We start from the raw sequence: 16,016 nt of genomic DNA, 5'->3' as shown, positions 1-16,016 counted from the left end.
CTTTCCCTTCTCCAGGAGATCTTCCCAACCCAGGGATCAAACCTCGGTCTCCTGCATTGCAGGCGGATTCTTTACCAGCTGAGCTGTCAGGGAAGCCCAACATATGACAAGATATTTGAAAAGACAAAAGTATATATTTGGTGATAGACAGTCTCCACCCTAGAATGTAAGTTCAGTGAGAACATGGGCCTTAGTTTTTCATCTCTGTATCACTAGCTCCTGGGAGAAATACCTGATACAGAAGAGATTCTCAGTAAGTAACTGATGAGTAAGTGAATTCATAGGTGAATGAGTGAAATAAATGGACTCTCTTAACCCAAGAGAAGAAGTTAGGGGGACTCTGGAAACAATGTCACATAGTACTATAGAAAAGAGAAAAAAAAATTCCAGCGGTTTTATCCATTATTGCTACAGTTACTATTTGTAATTCCAGCTTTCTCTGGGAAACATTATTTTTATGAATAGGTCTTAAAATTGAGTTGATTGCTATAAGAAAATTTGTATATTTAATATTATGTTCAATAAGTATTAATATAGTAGTGAATTGTCTGTTAGAATACTTCCAACAAAATTTTTACATTCTTCCTCTGTTTTTCAGATGTATTTTAAACATGTATTAGAAATCTTTTCAGAGTTTATTTTATTGAAAACACATTTTGTTTTTGTTTCTGTTCAGTTTTAATCGCTTGGATCTACCACCGTATAAGAGTTACGAACAACTAAAGGAGAAACTTCTTTTTGCGATAGAGGAGACAGAGGGGTTTGGACAAGAATGAGCGGCTTCTCGTCTCGGAGGAGCTCTTGCGTTCAAATCCCCCAGCCGAGAAGAGTTGCACAGTGTACATAAGCTGTTCATTCTGTACAGTGAATTTTCTGAACCTCTCAAAAGTATAAATGTTTTCCGTTCTTCCACAGAAATATGCAAAACAGCTCATCCTTTTCTACTTTATTTATTGTTCCCTTGAAATGACTGACCAGGAAAAAAAAAAAATCCTTAAATTTTGAAGCAAGCAAGAGACTTTATTAAAAATAACTATATATCTATATAAGCGTCTATGATGGTGGCTCTAGTTTTATAGAGCTCAGAGTGTTAAACGTGACAGCCGCTCATTCGACAGTGGTCTGGGTCTGCTCTGCCTTGTTCATGTCGTCCAGGGAAAGTGCAGGTTGCTCTGTGTGTTTTCCCTGATGGAACATCTCTTGAGGGTGTTTAGTTGCATGGCTGTTCAGGAAGGTATTAAGGGCTTAGGCCAAAATCTTACTTTGAATATGTTAAAAAAGTGCTGCTGGCTTTTCTTAAGATGGGTGCTTGAACCTGTCAGTTTATTTTAAATAAATACAGTAGTTGAAAAATTTCCCTCTTTGCTACATCACTAACACAAAGTCATTAATGAAACTGTAACTTATATGAGTAACTCATATACTAGATCTACTACCTTGTAGTTTATTCTGGAAATTGGAGAGAATCCACCGAGCAGCATAGAGGTTTGTTTACATGTTACTTTGGGATGCTAGGTATTTGTGGGATTAAAAAGAATCAGGCACTTCTGTACTTTAGTTTTAAAGTCTATGATGTTCTTAAAATACAGAATAAATTGATGTAATTTGATACTTGGGAACATATAAAAAGGCAATGTGAACTTTTCTGCTTTTGTGTTTGAAATTTTGGTTTTATAAAACCAGATGGATTGAAGACTTACATAAGCATCTAAATATTCAAATAAGTCTAATGATTTCCTATTACAGTTTGAATATCTTCATTCCTCTTAAAGTCATGAAAGTTCTATGTATCTGAATAAGCATATAAAAATATTTTGGTCTTCCCCCCTTTTTTATATAAATTATTATTTTTGTCCTAGGTAAATACTTTGTTTTTCATTATCAAAGACATTTACTGAACTACAAAAATGTATAACAATCTGATGTAAATGATATTAATGCTGCTTTAGCAAGTGGGGCTTCCTTATTAATATAAAAATTTAAATTTCCACTTGTATCATTATTTCAATATACACTATAAATTTCATTAACTTAAAATTTTTTTTTAACCATGGAACTGACATCTTAGAATGTTACCAGTAACATATTTCACTGAGTACATACAGACGATACTAGGATACAGTTTAACTTCTCTGAACAATACTTTTTGCTTTGCCAAAACTTTATTTTTCTACATATTTAGATTATGTTCTGCATTTTTATTCAGAATTCATAGTAAAGATGAAATAAAAGTCAGTGATCCACTTGGGTGAATACTTTCCCCAAATCCTCATTCCTGACTTTCTAGTTATTCTCATGCCTAAAGAATAAAAAACAAGAGAACTAGTGTGTAGGACAGATTGTGCATGAGAGGGTGCCCAGTCTTCGAAAGGGCCACTTGACTCAGACCGCGAGGGCGGCACCGCTGAGGAGTTTCGCTGAGATGGCAGCGGCTGCCGCCCAGCGTGCGCAAACAGCCGTGTGGCGTCTGACCTTCTCAGGGTGCCCACGCCTGCCCCCATTTCAGCTGAGAACTTACTGAACCACAGGCGGCCTCAGAGCGGAAACCAGCGTCCCAGAGAGCGCATCAGGCTCTTCTGTTGTGTTATTCCTAGAAATGCAGGCCTGAAGGCAGGATATCCCTGCTTGTCTTGATACGTGCACTCAGAGGCCAGCTCAGCGCCCTTCACACCAAAAAAGTTAAATAAAACACCCGCCCTCCAGCCTCAGGTCAGACACCTCGCTTTTCCAGCTTTCAAAACTAGGTAGGTTGGTGTGCCTACCGTGCTTCAGGGAATACCTTTTCTGTTCATAAAAAGACCCCTAGATGGTATGTTGTGTCTGGACTGGGACGACTCCAGATACTTGACAGGAAACCACAGCTGCGGACTTCCCGGGATGGGGAAACTCGGACGGCCTGTCCCTTAGGGATTCCCGAGCTGTGACCGGGGCGATGGTCGTTCTGGAGCTGCCTGGACGAGCTGCTCCTGACGCTGCCGTAAGGTCATCCGAGTGTCGGGAAGCCTGACACGGACCCGAGTGAACTGGTGCCAGATGAAGCCTGTCTCAGGCTTTTTGAGTCTAAATATTTGGTTGAACCTCAAAAGACTCTCGTCGGCATTACAGCATCAAACAGAAATGTTCTCTGGTTGAAGTAGGTAACAAAAAATGAAAAGGCGGGGGAACCCAAACCAGTAACAGAGAGGAGTAGTCCAAAAGTGGCACCTTCTGCCCTCTGGTCCGTAGCACATACACTGTAGTGGGAACACAAGTGGCATCTCCCAAATTTCAGATTCTTTCCCCAGTCTTTGACCAAGGACAATCAGATGTTAACAGCATTTTTAAATATTTACTGATACCCCTGGTAAATACATGTTCTTTAATCCTCAAAATTCCATTAGGTTCTTTGGGGTTTTTTTGTCTTTTCCTTGTTGTAATTAAAGAGTCTGAGAAAAATCATTCTTAGAAAATCTACAGCTAGCCCACCCAGGAGAATTTCTGGCAACAAGAGGAGAACAGCCGCTTTCCAGTCCAGTGTCTGCTCTCTTTCTTACAAGGTGACGGGTGCAGGAGAGGCGGTTGTGATCACCCGGAGCCCGTGTCTGTGGTGTGTTTAGAAGACAACACTGCAAACTTCTGTTGACACGGATGTGGGGAACCAGCCCTCACACTAGCAGTCAGCTCTGGAACACAAGCACCGCATCGAGTGGGCGCTGCAGGCAGGGAAGTCACGGGGCCCCAGGGCTCCCTCCCGGAAGCAGCAGTTCTCAGCCAGAGTGGAGAAAGGCCAGGAGCAGCGTGAGACCGGGAGGTCAGACTCCGGGGCAGTCAAGAGAGGCTGAAAACGCACACAATCAGAATCGCAGGGAGGAACCACTCCTTGGAGAAGGAAGTTTTATTCTTCTGTAGAGGGGCAAGAGAAACAGCAGCTCTATAAAAGACCCAGCAACCACACTCCTGGACGTTTGTCCCAGAGAGGAAAAGTATGTTGATATAACCGATGTAAGTCATACCTTATGTTCATAGCAGCCAGAGTTTGGGAACCACCCAGATGCCCTGAGGTGGATAGTTTAAGTAACCTGGTGCACCATACAATGAACTCTAGTCAACAATAAAAAGGCACTGTTGACTAAAGTTAGATGGATCTCAAATGAGTTATGCCAAATGAAAAAAGCCAAGCTCAAAGGATCACATTCTGTATGATTCATTTATATAATGTTTTTGAAATCACAAATTATAGAGAACTACAGGGAAGTATCAGCGGTTGTCAGGATTAGGGGTGGTGGCAGGGAATGTGTGACGTAAGGGACAGCACCAAGTCTCTGAGATGGAACAGCTCTGTATCTTCACTGGGGCAGTTACAGAAATCCACCCATGTCACACTGCACAGATCACACGCGAGAGATCACTTAGGGGTGGTCAAGTCTGAACACGGCCTGTGGACTGCACAGCCTCCTGGCTCTGACACTGGCCTGCAGTCACCTGTTACTGTCGAGGAGAACGGAGGGCGGCAGCTGCAGCGCCCTTCTGAGAGGACTTTTTGGCAACTTCTTACGAATCTATTTCAAAGGAAAAAATTTTAAACAGCTCTATAAAATATCAAAGACTGATCCTCCCCTCCATAAAAGGCTTTATGACTAAAAGAAACCTTATTTTACAAAACTATTTCATTTTGTAAATTACTGAGGGTGTTACTGAACTAATCCAAACCCCTTACCTCCCATTATTAAACACACACACAAGTCATTCCTCCAAAAAATGACATTCAGAGTCACTCACTCTAAAGAGAAAACTGAAAACAAAATTTCAGATGAAAATGCTAAACACAGAAAAAAAAAAAACCAGTAAAATCCTTAAACACAGTATACTAGTATGAATTAAATCTAAATAATAATTGCAGACATGAAAAAAAATCCAAATTAGAAATTCAGAACTGGACCAAAAAACATGAAGATGTGAAACGCCTACTAACATAAATCAGGGGGGAAAAATTGTAGAAAAATATCTCAAAAGTGAAGACAAGCAGTATCTATCAGAGAAAGTGATAAATATAAACGTCAAAGAAGATCTAATATACATATAAGATGGAACAGTGTTTCTCTAAAGGTGGGTCAGTAAGGCCATTCTGGAAGGATGTTGTGTCTGGACTGGGACGACTCCAGATACTTGACAGGAAACCACAGCTGCGGACTTCCCGGGATGGGGAAACTCGGACGGCCTGTCCCTTAGGGATTCCCGAGCTGTGACCGGGGCGATGGTCGTTCTGGAGCTGCCTGGACGCGCTGCTCCTGACGCTGCCGTAAGGTCATCCGAGTGTCGGGAAGCCTGACACGGACCCGAGTGAACTGGTGCCAGATGAAGCCTGTCTCAGGCTTTTTGAGTCTAAACATTTGGACAGTTTGGAAGACAATTGCACTGGCCTTTTTAAAAAGTCAATGCTGTGAGAGAAAGATGGGTTACTCTTCTAGATTTTAAAACTCAGGTGGAAAATTAAATTCAATGTATGATCTTTGAATCTTGGTTTCTAGAAGTATATAAGACATGTTGGGACATTTAAGGATATTTGAATATGGCTGGATATTAAAGAATTGCTGTTAACTTTCTAGTTGTAATATGAATTTGTGTTTGTTTAGAAGGATGTCTTTACTCTGAGACAATGAATGCTGAAATATTTAGGGATGAAATATGTTGTCTACTATTTCAAGAGTTTACAGATACACGTAAATATATGAATATATACATAAGTAAAATATAGCAAAAGATTAGCAACTGTTGAATCAGAGATGGGTATAAATAGTCCAGTACTTTGAGTTTTTGCTTCTGTTTGAAAGGACCCATGATAACCACGAAGAGTGCACGCCCACACTGTCTGTTTTCCCTCTGAGAGCACTCCGCCTAGACACACTCTCAGAGGTCTCCAAGTGACATTCAAGACACTGCTGCTCACAGCACTTGGAATCCGCACTGGTTGCACCCCAGGGATCACTCTTCAAACACCCTCGTCTCCATTTCTCCTTGCGTTCCACGTTCCTTTCACCCGCTAGGAAATAGACTGGGCTCGCCTAGTGACAAAATCAATCCACTTTTAAGACTACCTCACGTTTTAAAGAAGAAACCACTCCATTTTCAGCCCTCCTGACGGAGCTCTTTCCTTATGCGGGCTGGCCCCAAGACACGTCAGTTAACTGCGTTACACCAAGAACCCCCATCGTGCCGAGCTTCTCGCTCACTGCTGCTTCTCTGCAAGGGCTCAGCCTTGAATCAGTCAACTTGAAAATGCCCCCTCGGCAGCCAGCGCACCCACACTGTGGCTTTCCTTCCCTGGTCCCCATCCTGACGTCGTGCGGTCCGCCCTAGAGACCTCACGCCCTGCTGTATCGCTGGTGTCTCTGCCTCTAAGCCATGGAGACGTCTCTGCCACTCTTGTGGAATCGTTTCTTTTGCCTTGTTATTTGTAAAGAAATCTAGAATTTTGTATATTTGTTAAATGGTCACATTAAAAGAACAGCCAGAGAACAGTTATACTTAATGTATTTATTATCTTTAAAATCTGATGAAAAGGCAATGCTTCTTAGCTACTTCATTGAAAAATTCTCAGTTCTTGTCACTGAAGCCTGTGAGTAACTGAGCAGCTTCCGTCTGTACCTAAAATGGAAGAACACACATTATAAACAAACGGTACAGCACAGAGATCCACTCGTGAAACAAGTTCATAAAGTAGTTTCTGAGAGTTTCAGAACACCAGGCTAGTCCACTAAGGAAAACTTAGGGAACTCGGAGGTGAGACTCTTAGAGAACGCTCACATTAGCACACACCCCTGCCTTCTATGTGTTAGAAATCTGACCTGATCTGTTATGTATGGATACGTCAAACAGGGATGATTCTACACTGTACTGAGCAATTCATACATGTTTCTTGACAGTAACTAAGTATTTGCTGTGCGTGTGCTCAGTCGTGTCCAACTCTTTGCAACCCCATGGACTGTAGCCCGCCAGGCTCCTCTGTCCATGGGATTTTCCAGGCGAGAATACTGCAGTGGACTGCCATTTCCTTCTCCAAAAACATTTGCTGTATACATTTGAAACAAGCAGTATTATTTAATAACATGCATTTGGACAATGACACTTTTGAAGCAGTGCTTGATTCCCCTTTCCTTAACGAGCCTCAGGAAGCCTGTCTGCCTCTGTCACTGGAGACGCTGTACCTGTTTATCCTCCTCTGTGTGCGCTGGGTGGTCCTTGGCTTTTGTTAGCCAGAAAGCAGCGAGCTTTCTGTTGTGTAGCTTCAAATACGTCTTTCCTAGAAGGAGCAAGTTTTTGCTGTAGAAGTTTGGATCCACTGTACATAAGAAAAAGAATTTACATTTTATCTCCCATGAGACAGTATTGCTCTTATTTTGAAAGGCTTAAAATTTTCTAAAATGCCAATTTCTAAAATTTTCTAGATGCCAATACAGTAACCCCAAGACCCATTCTGAGAGCGCACACATTTGTGAGTCGGGTGTTGGTTCCAAAGTCCAACAGAGTTAGCCTAGGTAGCCAGCTAACACAATGGACTATGTAGGAAAGTATGGAATACTTTTCACACAAATAATACATAAAAGAAAACATTTTAATCCTACAAGTGCACTACAGCGGCTGGCATCCAGGGGCTGGCGCTGAGCGGACAGACAGGAAGAGCTACTTTCTGGAGGAGGAGGAGGAGGGGAGACGGCAGAGCTGAAGGCTCGTCAGCGACAGGAGATGGCAGCTACAGCCCTGCTGCTTCCGGACCTCCGGGGCTTGAAATAAAGATCCCGCACCACCACACCGACACGCACTGCCCGGCACACAGAAGCACACACTTCCGGGGACACGCATGTGACCGTGTACAGCGGACATGTGACCCAGCTTCCCTGTCTTAAAGCTCCCAACTTCAAAGTCTGTGTGTGAGGGACTTACTGTAATACGCTAGGCTAATGAGGGTCTCCTTTGTTCAACTATTCCTATCAAAAAAATTTGAGAGAATTACTATTTTTTGAGTGTCTACTTTGTGCTAGCCATTTATATTACACACATTTCTTATTTTCACAGAAACTTTATAAAATCGGTTCTCCATTGAACAGATGAAAGCCGGAGGGGGTCCTGATAGACAAAACGCCCACCTCTTTGGTTCCCTGGATCCTACGTGCCCAGAACAGTGCCTCGAACTGACTCAGCGTGTCCTTGCTGCCTGAGTAAATAAGTCATGATGGTGTGTGTGTGTCTGTGTGTGTACACACACACATCTGATCAGCCTTTATTGAGCGTGGGCTATGTTTGGTGGTGGTTTAGTTGCCGAGTCGTGTCTGGCTCTCTGTGACCCCATGAACTGCAGCCCGCCAGGCTTCTCTGTCCATGGGTTCTCCAGGCAAGAAGACTAGAGTGGGCTGCCATTTCCTTCTTCAGGGGATCCTCCTGACCCAGGGATCACACCCGGGTCTCCTGCATTCCAGGCAGATTCTTTACTGCTGAGCTACCAGGGAAGCCCGTGGGCTATGTTTGAGCACAGATGAAGTCTCTGCTCTTTTGGAATTTATAATGGAAAGCAGAGACCAGCATGAGCACACCTGAATGTAACATAAGAATAAAAGGACTGCTTTGACAGGAGTACCAATTTTAAAGTTCTACGGGAAACCAAAAAAAGCAGCTAAAAGGTTACACCTGGGCTGACCTGGACGCTGAATAGAATCTAAACAGGAAAGTGGAGAATATGTTTGGCTGAAGCAAAAATGTGAAAAAGCCTATGAATGAAAGCATAGGACTGTCTTCATTAATTCTATACAGTTTTCTCCTATCTGTATTTAAGGACCCTTCTATATTTATAATTTTTCCTGGATATGATTTATGATTAACTACATTTGTCAAGTAAAACCCAAACTTGTTTTACTTCTTTAATCTGAAGATGTTTGTAAGATGCCATGCTGATGTGCGTAAGGCTTCCCCGGAGTTAGGCAGACTCACTCATTCCGCCCCCGCTTACGCCGTCCTTCGGCAAGTCTGCCCAGCGTTCTGTGCTAAGCGGCGAGGGTGCAGAGCATCAGACAGGGAAACAGTCACACTGTGGACTGATAAGGGCCATGAAGGGGGAAATAAAGGGTACTAAAAGCATAGGAGGAGCTTCTAAACCGAACATCAGCCATGAGGAAGGCCCCAAGAGGAGGTGACCATACAGTGAGGCCTGGAGGTGACGAATTACCGAGGGCCATTTTAGCTCCACAAAAGCATGACCGTGTTCTTCTCAGCAACCCAAGTGCTTAAGTCTCCTAAGGTGCTTTTTTAACTTTGTGATTATACTTCTAAGTTTATTTGAGAAAACTGCATTCCCACATCATACCCATGATATGTAACACTACCATCATGAGAGGACATCAACGGAAGGTCGTTAACAGTAAATGAGAATTAACACATTACAGAGAGAGTTAACATTCAGACAAAATTCTTTACAAGAAACATGTTTCAAAAATGCTTTGCTATCATATAGAAAGCATTTGAACAAGTCCATATGACTAGGCTCTGAAATTTAGTAAATTGTTTTAATCTTCTTCTGATTAAGTTTTATAGAAATATATTGGCAATGGTTTTTTTTGGGCGGGTGGCGGGTTGTATTTGGACATTAGGCTTCTGTCTCTGACATCTCTAGTTTCTGCCGTTAGAAAGGATAAACGTAGGCTGATGTTTTCTAGGCTGGCTGTTTCTTCAAAGTAAGAGTAACAGAAAACTCTTCATCACAAAAGACTGCCTGCAACAGAACAAAGACTGACCTGGTTTACAGCAGAGAGTTCTCATTTAAATGCCATCTGAAATTTGCTTAGACAGTTGATCTTTAAAAAGTACTTTCTGTAACTGTGTAAGGCTGACAGGCGTTGACTAGACTTGCTTTTGTGATCGTTTCATGATGTGTATGAATATCAAGTCATGTTGTACACATGAAGCTAACAGTGTTACATGTCAATTATACTTTGGTTTCAAACAATAAAAATTTTAAATGAAGATAAACACATGCTTCTGATTAGCTGTGTGATCTTAAATAAAGAGTTAATCTGTCAACGCCTCCTCCCAAAAAGGAAGGCTGAATTACATCAAATGAAGGATCATTAGAACTGCAGCTCTAAGTTCAGTAGTAAGTTTATTTCTTTCTCAGGTGATCTTTACTAAATAAGGACTTTTAAAAATTACTTGAGGACTTCCCTCGTGGTACAGTGGGTGGAAATGCAGGGGACACGGGTCCTACCCCGGGTCCGGGAAGACTCCACAAGCCATGAAACCTCTCGGCCCGGGCGCCACACGAGAAGCCGCCACAGTGAGGCCCAGGCACAGCAGAGCTGCCCCCACTCGCTGTGACCAGTGGGGGGTCACAACGAAGCAACGAAGACCCCGCACACCCATAAACAAACAAATAATTTAAAAAATAATTTGGGAGTGTCTGGTTGCTAAGAGTCGGACACGACTGAGCGACTTCACTTTCACTTTTCACTTTCATGCGTTGGAGAAGGAAATGGCAACCCACTCCAGTGTTCTTGCCTGGAGAATCCCAGGGACGGGGGAGCCTGGTGGGCTGCCGTCTATGGGGTCGCACAGAGCCGGACATGACTGAAGTGACTTAGCAGCAGCAGCAGCTCAAAAAGAAGTTTATGAAGTATATCAGAACAAATAATTTTGTTTAAAAAATTGCTATTACATGTCAGACATTCATACAGTTATAGGAAATAAAAAACGTTACCTTGCTCTGCCCTGTGAAAGTAGCCTAGGGCCTGTCAAAAACACAAAAGCCCAGATACATTGAAAAGGATTAAAACAGAGTCAGTATTAAAAAGCATTTTCCTACATTAAATATAAGATCTATTCCTACATTAAATATAAGATCTATTCTTACATTAGATCTACTCCTACATTAAAAGATCTATTCCTGCATTAAATATAAGATAGGAAGTAAATCAAACCATCCTAAAAGAATGATCCCCTTAAAAAACAGTAACAGTCAATTCATCAACAGTGGGAGTTAATACAGCAAAATTGAACATAACACTATGAAATCATCAGAATACAGATTACAGTACGTGGCCCATTTCTAGTAATGACTTGACTGTTACTCAGAACTTGGACTGAAACCAGCATCATAAGGAAAGAGGAAAGATCATTATCATGTACAACTCAGATTATTCTGACATTTTTCTTCTTAAATCAGAACAGTGGCTTTATGAATAAAAACTAGATAAAATCAAAAGCTGTGTTTACAGGGATACACAGGTTGGGCCAATGCATCTGTAAGAGCCCTCTGTAACTGAAATCCCTACATAAGATGTTCGTGTCAGCCTGAAAGTCCCTGCTAATTCCTTTTTGTCCCACTTAAACTGTTTTCATGGCACATTAACTGACACTTGATCTTTTAGATACATAACTAATTTGTCATAGTAGAGATGATTGTGTCTTTTTTGTGAGAATGCATTCTTTTTAATAAAAACAAATATTTCACAACTCTGTTCTGATTATACAACTAAATATTCTTGACATCAAATTCTACACTGTAGCTTCCCAGAAAGCACTGTGATACAAGCTCATGATTCAAGTATTGGGAAATCTTTTTCAACCGTCTCCTTCCTTACTCTAAAAATTTTGTGGTAAGTAAACCCAAAGCACGTGCCCTGAAATCCCTTTCAGGTTTTATTTTTAACAGGAAAAGCAAAAGACCTTAGAAATGAGACTATAAGCCTTTCAAGCCTGCTTTTAAAAAATGTTGTAAGTAGTATCTATCAATACAAACATGCTTTAATTCCCAGACAGACGGCTGTTATCTTACAGAATCTTTGCCGGCCAGGCCACTAGGGAAGCCTAGAATGTGTCCCTAAAATATACTGGGAAGCAACTGTGTATTTCCTGCTCTATTTTATAATTTTCATATGGTACAGATTTCAAACAGAAAATGAAGGTAGCTTTTGGCCATGGGGTTCTCTAGCTGCAATATACCAGAATGCTCAGCCATTCACCTAAAGGGGAAAACAAACACTCACCATCATGGATCATAAGCACTAGCCTCTGTGGTAAGGGCTGCACGGGCCGTTGGAACGTGCCGGCGGCCCTCACTGCTCAGAGCTCCAGATGTGCGGACACCGCAGAGCAGCCCAGCGGTTAAGAGACCAGTACTAACCGACAAGGGACCTCACACTACCTCCTCATAGGTGGAGCTAGGCGGAGTTGCAAACAGCACTTTGGCAATCCTCCTTTGATACCAAGGCATTTCAGCAAATGTGTAACACCTATAGGGAAAGAAAATGACACATATATTCAAACTGCACTGTCTTTTTTTCTCCTAAAGAGAACTAAGCATCTTAACATATATAAAAGGAATCTTCTCCTATTGTATATTTAAACAGCTTATACTTCTCATAATATCCAGTAGGTTAATATTTATACTGAATTATTTAGAGACTTATTTATATTGATCCATCGATCATGGTCTATTTTGCGACTAGGTGTAAGCAGCATTTACAATAGTAATGATGATACAGTGTATCGTTCACCACTGAGTACTCACTTTGTGCAAAGTGCTGAGCTGAGTGATTCTCTCATCTACTCCTTACAATAATAAAATGAGATAGAATCATTACCCCTATTTTTTTTACATAAAAACTAACTCGAGAAGTTTTTAAAAAAACAAGAAAAATAACAAAGCATGGGATACCTAAATGACAAGAGCAACCAGCAAGTCTACAAGTGTGAAAGCGTGTGGCAATAACGAACATCCGACAGCAGAGGAGGCCGGTGCGGCTCATCCGTCTTACACACAGCGCCTGTCCACCCACCCGCCCTGAAGAGCCTTCCCCGCTCGCCTCCCGCCCCCACTAGCAGCCCTCGGCTCCTTCTAGGCGCAGGGAGCCCTGCTCAGTGTCACGTGGCCGCCTGGACGAGGGGGCTCGGGGGAGAAAGGACACGTGGGTCTGTACGGCTGAGGCCCCTGCTGTCCGCCCAAAACTCTCAGAGCATCGTTAACCAGCCACACTCCAGGACAAAATAAAAAGGTTAATAAAAAAAATAACATCAAAACTCTCGACAACTTTCTGAAATAAGGAGGAAAAAAGTGTTCGATCTTTGATTAGGGTCTGAAGTCCTTGAGGAAGAAATTGTAGTTCATTCATATCTGGTCACCAGCATCTGAATTACTGTCCCTCAATTACCATTAATTCTCACTCAGTAAGTGTTTCGTTAAACATGTCCTTTATCCAGTATTTACTCTTTTAAAAGGTATTTACTTCTCTTTAAAGAGAGTTTGATACGGACTTTGCACTGTTACCCCTCACAGAAGACAATAAATACTCAGCTCTGTAGACCACACGTAAAGAAAATGGTGGTAAACCTAAGACTCTCAAACCAGTAAGAATTTAACACACTGGTGTATGCTCATACCGGCAAGACAAGGATGTGCTTTAAACAGAGATTACATAAAAATGGAAAGATACTGAAATTCCTCAGATGAACCACACTGTATCTGACACACTTTGAAGACACAAAGACCCTCTGAGGCCATCCTATTTATTGTATTACTATGTAGTTAGCTTAATCCAATCCGTTCAGTCTGGTAAACAAGAATAATCTTCCCCAAAAAAGGGAATCTAAGGTTTAATGAAAAGTTTAAATGCCTTTTTAATCTTAATACCTGTTTCTAAATAATCTGAATAACAATACTTAACAAAATCACAATCAAATTTAGTATTTTCTAAATACTAAACACTAAATGGACTTCCCTGGTGGCTCAGACGGTACAATGCGGGAGACCTGGGTTCGATCCCTGGGTCGGGAAGATTCCCTGGAGAAGGAAATGCCAACCCACTCCAGTATTCTTGCCTGGAGAATCCCATGGACAGAGGAGCCTGGTGTCCATGGGGTCGCAAAGAGTCAGACATGGCTGAGCGACTTCACTTCACTTCACTTCAAACACTAAATAACCAGTACAACTGTAAGTTAATCTAATGGATTAAACACTCTTGACTCTCAAATAATATTTCAAACATTTTACTTTTTTATATACTACAAAACAAGATCACACTAAGTACCACTGAAATATTTATTTCAAGAAATCTTCTTACCAAATACCCATAAGGTGAATTGAAGTAGCATCTTTAGGGTTCAGCTCGATTGCTTTCTAACAAGAAACGAGAAAAGGAATCATATTTGTTTTCTAAACACCAATAAGTACTTTACCATATTGCTGACAAAACCCATGATTTTTTTTAAAAACTGCAACCCATAATTTCAATTTTTCTACGATAATCAACACCAATTTTCTTCCTTTTGACTCTTTAATATATTTCAGCACACTATTACTTACTTATACTTAGGTTACTATTTTATAAGATTCAGAAACTGACAGTAGGATGTAGCAAGAGGAAAGAAAACAAAATCTGTAAATGAATCTAATTTGAAAACAGTAACAATATATAGCTCTCAGTTATATCTTCTAGATTAAAAGAAAACTAAATAATAAAGTTCTTTGTGGCAAGTCCTATATGACTGTTAAGTGAAATTATTCTTTGTTAGAAAAACAAAATACATAATGTTATAAAGTCTCTTCCTATGTGCAAATTTGGTTTAACTTCCCCATCTATATTTAACAAAAGGAGAATCAACACTACTTATTCAAAGAATTCATTAATAGAATAATTATGTACAATATAAAATATATTGATAGTCTCCCTAATTTCTATTTACTATGTGGAAGTCCTATGTGAATTAATGTAAAGCATAAACTACAGAATAACTTTGAAGAAATTATTTCTCTATTTTTCATTATTTTGTTGAAATCCACTAAGGAAATCTCACAGATTTATGTTAATCCTATTAAAGATTAAAAAAAAAAAAAAACTCTTTTTAATAAAATTAAGACTTCCTAGCTTACGCTTTTGTATAAAAACACATCTTCACTTTCAGTTGATAATGTGTGAAACACATTTTTTTTTTTTTTTTAAAACACACATTTTTAAGTGTCTGTACTGGTTACTAGAGTGACTCTAAAGCCAGACTAATAGGGTTCAAATCACAGCTCGATGACCTCTAACTTTATGACCTTAGCAAGTTCTATATTCTTTCCAAGCCTGAGTTTGCTCTTGTACAGAATCAGGAAAGCAGTACACTTAACTTATAAGGTTGTGGTAAAAATTAAATGAGCAAGTTAACAGGAGGTGCTTAACACAGTAATATTTTCTATCATCAGAATCATCATTATTTTTACTTTTTTGTGTTTCAGACCCTTTATTACAAACACTGATTATAATGTTAGTAATGGGAGAGTGAATAGCTAAAATAAGGCTAATCACACATGACTTGGTGGAAATCTTGTTACCAATAATATAGGGAGAAATCAGCATTGACCTAATTTTGACTTTTCTATAAATAAAGTTATGTGCTTTACACAGCAGAATATATTTTAAAGTATATTCAGCTCCTATTCTAAGCAGCCTTTCCAAATCAGAGTTCCACCAGAAAATTAAGCCCTACAAAATATTATACAAGTTACTATATTTTCCATTCTGCCAAGAATGTAAAACAGTTAGTCCATTTGGATGCAAAGGAAAGAAGCTAACTCATCACATACAGCTGATGCCTTGGGGAATTACAATTTAAGTTACTTCTGGGATGTATTCAGAGGGGTTATACTCAAGCAAACCTTTTCTTTTATAATCCTTTCTGTCGTAAGTTTAAGTGTCTTCAAAAACAATACAAAGATAGTAATTCCTTATGGCTTTAGATGTAATAATGGAATCTGAAATAGAAGTAGTTTAAATGATCTTTTAAGTACGTAAATACTAAACACTGTCATTTAAAAAATATAGCTAATATACACACTTAAAAACTGCTTATTTTTAAATAATCTATAGTCTTCATAGTTTCTCTGAAGTATATATTAATTTATTGTATGCAGTATTTCACTGTTCACTTGGAAGTTATTTGTCAGGTATTTCTACAACCCAAGGCACAAAATAATTTAAGTGATTTATCTAATGCCACTGAGATTCTATTTCACT

At 40.2% G+C, this 16,016-nt stretch overlaps 2 protein-coding genes across 9 annotated transcripts in view; one reads left to right on the top strand and one right to left on the bottom strand.

The window, feature by feature from the left end:
* Positions 1–6,508, top strand: part of WWP1 (WW domain containing E3 ubiquitin protein ligase 1) — a 138,054-nt gene extending 131,546 nt beyond the window's left edge. For 6 of the 7 annotated variants that reach the window (XM_043483767.1, XM_043483770.1, XM_043483764.1 and 3 more), the window contains one exon: positions 677–4,847. In XM_043483767.1, coding sequence (XP_043339702.1) covers positions 677–776 — 100 coding nt within the window. In that variant the 3' untranslated portion in view covers positions 777–4,847. Of the gene's footprint in view, positions 1–676; positions 4,848–6,139 lie in introns of those variants that run through there. The other variant, XM_043483769.1, reaches the window with a different exon arrangement.
* RMDN1 (regulator of microtubule dynamics 1) overlaps positions 6,499–16,016 on the bottom strand; it is a 34,888-nt gene continuing 25,370 nt past the window's right edge. The window contains exons 6-10 of one of the 2 annotated variants that reach the window (XM_043483771.1): positions 14,082–14,137; positions 12,167–12,254; positions 10,721–10,751; positions 7,185–7,318; positions 6,499–6,624 (exon numbers count right to left, since the gene is read on the bottom strand). In XM_043483771.1, coding sequence (XP_043339706.1) covers positions 6,574–6,624; positions 7,185–7,318; positions 10,721–10,751; positions 12,167–12,254; positions 14,082–14,137 — 360 coding nt within the window. In that variant the 3' untranslated portion in view covers positions 6,499–6,573. The remainder of the gene's footprint in view (positions 6,625–7,184; positions 7,319–10,720; positions 10,752–12,166; positions 12,255–14,081; positions 14,138–16,016) is intronic. The other variant, XM_043483772.1, reaches the window with a different exon arrangement.

The sequence above is a fragment of the Cervus canadensis genome, chromosome 12, assembly GCF_019320065.1.
Source record: "Cervus canadensis isolate Bull #8, Minnesota chromosome 12, ASM1932006v1, whole genome shotgun sequence".
Classification (NCBI taxonomy): domain Eukaryota; kingdom Metazoa; phylum Chordata; class Mammalia; order Artiodactyla; family Cervidae; genus Cervus; species Cervus canadensis.
This window is presented reverse-complemented; position numbering and strand designations above follow the sequence as displayed.